Source organism: Calliopsis andreniformis, chromosome 10 (assembly GCF_051401765.1).
Source record: "Calliopsis andreniformis isolate RMS-2024a chromosome 10, iyCalAndr_principal, whole genome shotgun sequence".
NCBI lineage: Eukaryota > Metazoa > Arthropoda > Insecta > Hymenoptera > Andrenidae > Calliopsis > Calliopsis andreniformis.
In genome coordinates, this window is record NC_135071.1 from 21,278,745 (window position 1) to 21,287,838 (window position 9,094).

Genomic DNA, 9,094 nt, shown 5'->3' on the forward strand with positions numbered 1-9,094 from the left:
TTGATTAGAGCAATCAGAACTGGCCAATCCTGATTCGCAACCGTTTATGTTAGAATCGTCGCTGTATGATAGAATATACCCTATAAGAAAGAATGGAAATACCTTCGAAACATTCACCTTCGTCGATGGTTATCTTTCAAAAAGTATGAAGCGAGCATATCTTGGCGGGAAAAGTAACACACGTACGCACAACGGTTTGCGGTCATTGATCAATTTTTATAACTGACTGTTATGCAAGATTCTTTCTCGCGGTAGTATAATTGAGGAGGGTATGACAAGTACGTTTTTGTTGCTCTCTTTCTTCTTCGTATCTATATTCTATACATATCATTATAATATATAATTAGTAGTAATAAAATGTTACAGGCAATACTACTTTTGTTTCAAAAGAATCTAAAAATGTTCACGAACCTATTTTCTCTTTTTCTCACATCTTGCGATTCCTTAAAAATGACGTTTAGTACCAGGAATTCACGAAAGCCTGTCCTATCTCTTTTGCCATTCATTTCTTCTCGAGATTTTTTTTCTTAAGCGTCGTTTTTCGATTCGATTATCCAACTATTAACTAATGTAGCGGCTTCTGATCTACGCCACTGAGATTCAGTAGCGAACGAGTGCCGTAATAACTCGCACACGATCCGTCCAGTCAAGTCAGTGCATTCGAGCTTTTCGGTCACACTGGTTATGCTTCTTAAACCTCGTACTGCAGTTCCACGAAAAAGGGATCTCTTAAGCGGTAGCTTGACCTACTTCAGTTATATTATGTGAAAAAGAAAGAGAAAATACATGCAACGAAAGGAGATCCAGCAAAATTATATATTTTTCATAAGTGATCACTACTTTTCAGTGTGGTACCTAATTAAGAATAAAACGGAGATGAAAACTAAACACAATTGCTACCGATATTAGAAGAATCGAATAATAAAATCAAACATAGAAAGATTTTAGATCAAAAAGATTGCAGAGTGACGTCGTAGAATCCGAAAGGCAGTAGGGAGAACGGGAAAGAAAGGCAACAAGAAGAAGCGAAAAGGAGAAACAAGGACCAAAAGGAAGGTTCAGACGAGGCCCAAAGGGTCGAATATATGTACTCCTCGATAGTCTCCAACAACCAGTTCCTCTTCAGAGGGATAGAAAACCTACCGGACAGGTTTTAAAGAGGACCAGGACCAAGACCAGGTTGTGGGCTATTTAATGCCTTGATTTGCCTCAGTGTTATCAACAATTGTGTTATCGGTATCAAACGAAAACCTTAAACAGAAAAGGCATACTTTTTTTATATTTATTTTCCCTCTGTCAAAACAAACTCCGCTTGAATCTGTAAGAAAAGAAAACTAGATGAACATATTTTTGTTGTTATTATGTCTTTGCCCACTAACTGTGTTACCCTAAAGAAAGCTACTAACATGCAAATACGTGGCTGACGTTAGAGTGCTTCCCAAGATATTTTCAAAACGTAACATGTTTTAAAAACGTGTTAGCAATGCAGTTCATGTTCTAAGGAGCTAATACGTGTGTGATTTCAGTCATGGCCATCATAGAAAACAATAAATCGCTACTAGTGATTAATACTGTATCTTGCTGAATACAAAAAAAGATCATAGTACGTGATAGAAATCTTCATGGTTACTACTATTAGAATTTCGAGAGAATTTGAAGAATTCCAAGTATTTCTTGGATGAAATAATGACTTCTATATTGCTTGGAGAAGAGGCAAAGGTCGCCAAGATGAAGCAGAAGTTGATAAACAAAATGCCCGTTAAAGAGGAGACGCGTACATTCTTGAGTTTTTCCAGGGAAAATTTGAATATCTCCCAGTCTGATCTGGAGCAGGGTTTCAATAAACATCGTTTCCGGCGAAATAAAAGCACGATACTTAGCATCGCTGCTCTAACGATCGCTCTTCTTTGTCTCGGTCTAGAACTATGGAAATTGCGTTATTCGATTATGAACAAGCGTGAAATCGATGAGCTGAAGAGAGACGTAGAGAGCTTGAAACACCGTTTGCTCGAAGAAGATCTTCTCGACGAGTTAAAGGCGTTTGAGGAAAAGGTCAGTCAATATATACGTATGTATGTATGTGCCTGCTGCTAATTATGCTTCATGAAATAACTGAACACTACTTTCTCACACTCGATCTTTCGTAATGAGAGTAGATAGGAAAAATTCAACTATCACTCGAGATGACTAGTGTCATTAAAGGTCAGAGATAAGAAGGACCGTCGCATACGAGCATGTGGTCAGAAGTCGGTTCGATGACCGAGTAAATTGCTCGCAGAAAATACTGTTTAAGACGAGAACTTATTTCAAATGAAAAACATCATACTTCTATTAAGAGTTCACATTATACTTTTTTTCTTTCTTCTTTAGTTATACGCTCAAGAGTCGAATGACGAGGATGAAGATCCAACCGAAGGAGACATTGACAATGTTGATTATGATTCTAATTATGACGATGATGCTTTTTCCTCGCATGACTATTCCTTGGATTACACACCTCCTACATACGGTGCTAGGCCGTCTGATTTTCCAGACTTCTCGTCGACAATTTCTCCAGTACCTTCTCCGTCAGAGCTTCAAGAGAGCTCCGACCAGGCGATGATGGAGTTACTGGCTGCTGTACGAAAGGCTGAAGTCAAGCATGATCAAGAGTTAAAAAAAAACGTAAAAGAAAACCACAGAAAGATAGAAGAAGAGTATCTTCTCGAACAACGTACAAAGAAAGCTCCTGAGAACAAGTCACAAGAGTTGAAGAATAATGCTAAACGGAAACGCGACCTGCTAAACTCAGAAAATGCGACAAACTTTATGTTGGAGATAATGGCTTCAAAACACAAAAGATCTGTCGATAGAAACAACATGACAAAAATAATAGCGGGTGGTCCAGCTGCTGAGAGAAGTTTTGAACAGAAGAGTACAGAAGAGGTGGAAAACATGTAAGACATACTTTCTTCAGTCTTATAATTCCGAATACAGTTGAATGTGCTTGTCTTTCTTTATTCCTAGTATACGTATATCAGTGTTGTTTGATTCCAGGTCAACTGAAGCTCAATCAAGACATCCTCCGAAAAAGTATTACACTCGTTCATTTTCGGAATCCGTTAGAACGTTCTCTTCAATTGAGAAACAAAATTCTAACGTCCGAAACACAGAACGTCAACCTAAAAAATCTGCTCGTAGGCTTCGAAAGAATTCTAGGACGTCTCGAGCAATCATTGCTGCTCACTATGGCGCTGACAAAGGAAAACTCAGCAAAAAGGACGCCGAACATTTTGGAAATGGACGAGTTCGCCACTTTGACACTGTTTTTAAGGCTTGGAGTCCCAGTGATTGGGTAGACAACCTGAAAATGAACCAACATTTTGAAATGAAGGAGAATGGAAGTCTCGTGGTACATCAAGATGGGATGTACTTAGTGTATGCACAGATTTATTATATAGACGACCGGAACGAGGCTGGATTTCACCTGAAAGTGAACAACCAAGCCATCTTGCAATGTAGTGTAGTGGTAAGTAAAGTGGTATATATCTCAAAATCAATTCATTTTAATCCTTTATTTGTAATATCTGTAAAACGTTTCAACTTTTTCAACGATATTTTTTAGAATCACCATGCGAGAACTGGTACTCAATCCTGTTTCTCAGCCCAAGTGACTTTTTTGAACAAGAATGATATTTTAGTGCTACAAGAAGCAAGCGATTCGTCGAGATTCGCTCTTCTTGAAGCTGAAAAAACATTCCTCGGACTGGTGAAGCTCGGGGAGAAACCAAGATGATATTACTTTATTCATCTAATGACTAACCTTCCAACCTGGAGCTATCACGATTATATATTTTTTGAATAATAATAAAATGTATACTCTATTCCAATAATCAGCAATTTATTATTTCGATGAAAATAGGCGTACGTTAGTTTGATCAATTAACATTGTCAAGTCATTTAGTTTCCATCTGTAAACAGAAGATTAATGTAAATAATTATGTTTTTTATTTTAAATAATTTACAGACTTTTTGCAATCCAAAGAGGGGGGGGGGGGGGGGGGGGGGGGGATGTGCGCACACGCGTGAATACTTGTCAAAATGTGATTTTGAAGTTAGTATATTGATCTTGTAATGAATCTTATTTTTAGAAAATAAATATTTCATGTAATCATATTATACCTTAAGACTATGATTCATGATTCCTTGTCAGTTAAGACATATTCTTTCGCAAACTAATTGTTTTTCACAATATATTTCGGCTCGGCGACTGCCAATTGGAATCAAATCTCCGGGAGAGTTCATTAAGTCAACAATAAAATTCGGTCTCATCAACTTTGTTGGGAAAATAAATTGGTGCTGATCTATTGGAACGTGGTCTGGAATTATGTCCTCCTTATATGGATGAGAAAAAACGGATTCGCGTATTTCTATAAATTCTGGGCAAGAAGTATCTTTCTCAAAGTAGATTTGAAAAGAAGCTTCATCGGATGGATCCTTCACCTATGCATGCGTTCATTTCACTTTACCAACATATTCGTATCCTGGAATAGCTTAATATTTTACCTGAGGTATTGCTATTTCTATCCAAGCTTTTCCATACTCCCCTCGCACCAAAGCAGCAGGTAAATGTATCCTGTCAGCTATTACTTTGAAAAGCAGAGCTCTTTCAAAATAGGAACCAACTCTGAGCATTCCCAATGGGATTACACTAGTCTCTATGCTGTCTTTGATTTCTTTCAGATGAATTTCCAACTGATGATCCACGCATCTGATTAAAGGATCAGGTCCTGACATTTGCTGAGCTACAAATTTAGCCAATATTTTGGCACGTGATGCTATGTAGCTGATATTCACTAATCCTGCTTTTGTTTCTGAAGCTCTGCATTTATGAATGCAATTAGAAATTTAGAATGCAAGATAAAAGGTAATAGAAATTGATTGAAGATCACTTACACTTTTTTCGACTCTGCTGCGACAAGCTTGCACTTGAAAAGTTCTATATAGTCGTAAAGACAAGGATCACATTGAAGGCGACCAAATTTTGAATCCATTGTCATGTTTAGGATTTCAGATGACAAAAATACACCTTTTCGAGTTATATCTTCTGTACTAATTTGATCAGATTCTATAGGCAAAATATATCGTTGGGATGCATCGCTCACACATCAGTCAGTTCAAAGAGTTTGAATTACTTTCTACAACGGATTGACGCAGAACTCCTTCTTCGAAGCTGGATGAGTGGGATCGAATACAATTTACGACGTAAACGGGTTCCTTTGGACAGAACTTAAATTTAAATATATCGTCCAGTATAGGAAACCTAATAAGTTAAGTTAAATTGCACATAACATCAGGCATTTATGTAGAATCGCATATAGCGCTAATATGTAGAAAAATTCTAATAATATCGTACGGGCAGACATTTCTTCTGAGAACGTAAAATCCATCCTGAGTGACATCGTGCATAGAAAGCCGTCCAGTGAAGGCAAATTTTATTGGTAGATGTGAATCAAAGAGCGCCGCTATGCACGTGTCCCATGAAGGAACGACTCTTGCAGTGGATCGATTATTCAGCATACTGTTTTCATCGATAAATTCAATCATTTGAATCTTTGTCATAATCGAAATTTTTTCACGACTTACTAATTCAAATATTTCGCTGTAACAAAAGCGTCCGAGAGAACCGAATCTGCGCATAATAATTGAATCAGTTGAGTGGCTGCATTCCTTACTGGAATCGTTTTAACATCACACAATAGATTATATAATTTATTTGGGCCTTGAGCTTTCAGAAAACTGGCTCTTCCGGCTTTGTCTACGCACAACATGGAAAGTGCATTGCAACATGCAATTTTGTAATCGTTCATTGATGGGCACACCAACTAATAAATTATATGTTATGTAATATTGTTTAAAATATATCAATTAAAGTAGATATTTTTTGACAGTTATTGAAGAAAAGTTTACTTCAAAAGATGCACATATCGCATCGATGACATCTGCATGAAGCAAGATAGTTCTTAAAGTTTGATTTCTTGCAATGACTGTTAAACATTCAACGACTCCCACCAATATTTCTACATAAACTGTCTTTTCTGTTTGCTTCATCAGTCGTACGAGATAATTCTGAAAATAATATAGAGATATTCCTTGTTAATATGAAAGGTTTATTCAAACTTTTTTCCATCATTTACATGTCCTTGGATATTCAAGAACTGATGGCAATTTTTTATATCACACTTCAATAGCTGGTTCAAGGCGAATAAAGCTGCTTCTCTACTAGTCAATTTTAAGTTCTCATTTTTGAATACTTCTGTAAAAATTTTGTAAATTAATAGAATGTATAATTATTTAAAGAAAATAGTTTGTTTTGTAATACCTAAAATGTCCTCTACACAATTGCTCTCAGTTAATTCTTTAGCAGGCTTATTGTTAAGAGTCATCATTCCAATACCGTGACAAACAATTTCATGTATATTGGGCTGCACACTGTTTTTCAGAGTATACAATAAGTGATCGATAATCCCATAAGTATAAAGTGCCTTTCAAACAAACGAAAAGCAATTTCAGTTCACAAGTTTTCTTCCTATACCCTTCCGAAGATATTACGGTACTTTACCTCTCTTCCTCTGGGTGTGTTCGATAAACAAACAGCTACATCCAGTGCATCCATGAAGAGTTTCGAATTTTGCGTATCATTCACATACTTTAATATTTGTGTAATACCTCCAATATCGTTTAATAGTTCTACAGTTGTAGAATTATCAGAAGCTAAACGCAGGATCCTAAGCGTTTCCGTATGAAGATCTTTCCATTCGTCGTTCTAAACCGAAAAAGATATGTTACTGTAACTGTTACAGGTATACAGAAGATCAAGTCTTACGTCTAAAAACTTTAGCAAAGCTTGTAGACCGCTTGATTCCCGGAAAATCTGCTGCAAATGGTCATCCCGATTTCTGCTGACTAAATCAGCCACCACATTCAGTGCTAGGCTCTGAATCTCACGATAAGGTGAATTAAAAAGGTTGTACACAAGATTCAAGTCGAAACTCTGAAAAAAATGAAAGATATTTCCAATATCGATAGTGGAAATTATATTGCCGTAGACTAACTGATTATCCCAGTGAACCTTTGCCTTTATAATCGCTTCTGCTCCAATGGGATCTTGAAGTAGGTTGTATATAATCTCTATGTTATTTTTCTTCACATCTGGATCGGGAGATTCAAGTTTTTCAAATAAGTAATCCATGTTTGAGCACTGTTTCAATAATTGAGCTGCACCAAATATATCTTTAGACATTTCTGCTAATATCAAAGAAAAAAATTCCTGTATGAAGATGTCCTTATCATTGATAAGAATTTTAGTAAAGTGTGGAATGTAGTAATTGGACTCCAGCAAGTAGTTACGGACATTGGGAATGGCGGTCATCTCTGCCAGAAGCATTGCAGCAAATCTACACGTTGTGACGATGTGTTAAACATGATTACACAATTTACGGTACACCTAAAAAATCGAATTAACCTTCTGGTGAACAAATCTTCATGTTCGATCAGAGGTATCACACTATTCACAATCTTAAGATCGAACAGGACTTCCAAATTTGCTTGTGCTTTTCTTCCGAATTTCGCTAAAGCTGCAGCTGCAGCTAAAAGTATAGCTTTTTCTTCACACTGTAAAAGCAGTATTGCTGTTCCAGGGTATTTTATTTCTAAACGAAGAGGATCGAACTTATATTTCGTTTCTTCTTCACGATCTACACGTTTCTTTCCTTTCGACACATTTTTCTATAAATATTTACCATGCAATGAATAATCTTATCTCATTTACAAATACAGATACGTATTTTGTATTTCTACTTTTTCAATTCTTACGTCTACGTATTTTGACCCCATCTTTCTTTTTTTAGTTTTGATTAAATTTTCATAAAAGTAAAAGAATGAGAAGCGATCATTGTAATTTATCAAATTCTACACATTCGTCATGACATTTAATGTTTACAACCTTTAAATTGAATATAGTTGCAACCCGAAAATGATCGATAATAGTACTATTAAAAAAATTCTGTTCTGAATTCATTTGCAAAGTGCATTTTAATTATAAAAACTTATGGTGCTCGTTTTTGATTTTATAAAACTTGTAATATGCGTTGACTCTTAAATTAAACGCAATTGAGTAGGACTATTCAATTTTTCTAGTACAGAATACATCTTATACCTTATACAAATATACATATGAAATCTCTCGTACAACTTAATAATATACATATCTATAATTAGATATTGTAAATTAGTAAAATGTATTCAATGAAATCGTGGCCTTTGCGATAATGAGATCGACTGGACTACTACTACTACTACTACTACTACTACTACTACTCCTCCTACTACTACTACTACTACTACTACTATTACTACTACTACTACTACTACTACTACTACTACTACTACTACTACTACTACTACTACTACTACTACTACTACTACTACTACTACTACTACTACTACTACTACTACTCCTACTACTACTACTACTACTCCTACTACTACTACTACTACTACTACTACTACTACTACGCATTTTCTAATAATACTATCAAAGTAGCTGCGTATAAATACGTCGTTTACATATATTATACCTTTTTATAATAAAAAAATATAAAAAGTATGTGTATCTTGCTAACGTTACAAATAAACAATTTGTTCCAGTTACTTCATTATAACTTATGATAACGTGTAATATATTACTATTGTGGTATGCATTGTTCTCTCTGAAAAATATATGCACATATTCTAAAAAATGTAACGTCGAACAATATACAATTAAACTGTAATAAAATATCGAATAAGTATTAATATGTACAGTGTTGCTATGTAAAAAAATATAAGTCCTTACGTATAACAACAATGTTTTCGTGGACGGATGAAATGTTCAACTAAATTCTAAAATATTATGTAAATTCAGTCGTTTTTAAGGCTTACTGATTCCAAATATACGAGGTGTTTTTTTAATAGGTTTAAAAATTCATCATTATAATACTTCTTATCTACGTCATAAAAAAAACACCTTGTACATATAAAAGTCTATGCGAAGTATTTTTCTGTTCATTTTTCG

The 9,094-nt window shown here is 35.3% G+C and overlaps 2 protein-coding genes across 2 annotated transcripts; one reads left to right on the plus strand and one right to left on the minus strand.

Annotated features, from left to right (window-relative positions):
- Positions 1–696: 696 nt before the first annotated feature.
- Egr (TNF superfamily member 12 eiger) lies at positions 697–3,775 on the plus strand. Its single transcript, XM_076387001.1, has 4 exons — positions 697–2,052; positions 2,371–2,936; positions 3,037–3,508; positions 3,605–3,775. The coding sequence occupies exons 1-4, from the start codon at positions 1,687–1,689 to the stop codon at positions 3,773–3,775; spliced, it is 1,575 nt and encodes a 524-aa protein (XP_076243116.1). The 5' UTR covers positions 697–1,686.
- Positions 3,776–3,810: 35 nt separating this feature from the next.
- Positions 3,811–8,059, minus strand: LOC143185155 (armadillo repeat-containing protein 3). Its single transcript, XM_076387890.1, has 15 exons — positions 7,982–8,059; positions 7,855–7,950; positions 7,505–7,767; positions 6,866–7,436; positions 6,602–6,805; positions 6,362–6,524; positions 6,156–6,295; positions 5,950–6,108; positions 5,769–5,864; positions 5,396–5,724; positions 5,171–5,302; positions 4,936–5,139; positions 4,546–4,861; positions 4,162–4,482; positions 3,811–3,950 (listed from the first exon to the last, which is right to left on the minus strand). The coding sequence occupies exons 1-14, from the start codon at positions 8,057–8,059 to the stop codon at positions 4,189–4,191; spliced, it is 3,045 nt and encodes a 1,014-aa protein (XP_076244005.1). The 3' UTR covers positions 3,811–3,950; positions 4,162–4,188.
- Positions 8,060–9,094: the final 1,035 nt, after the last annotated feature.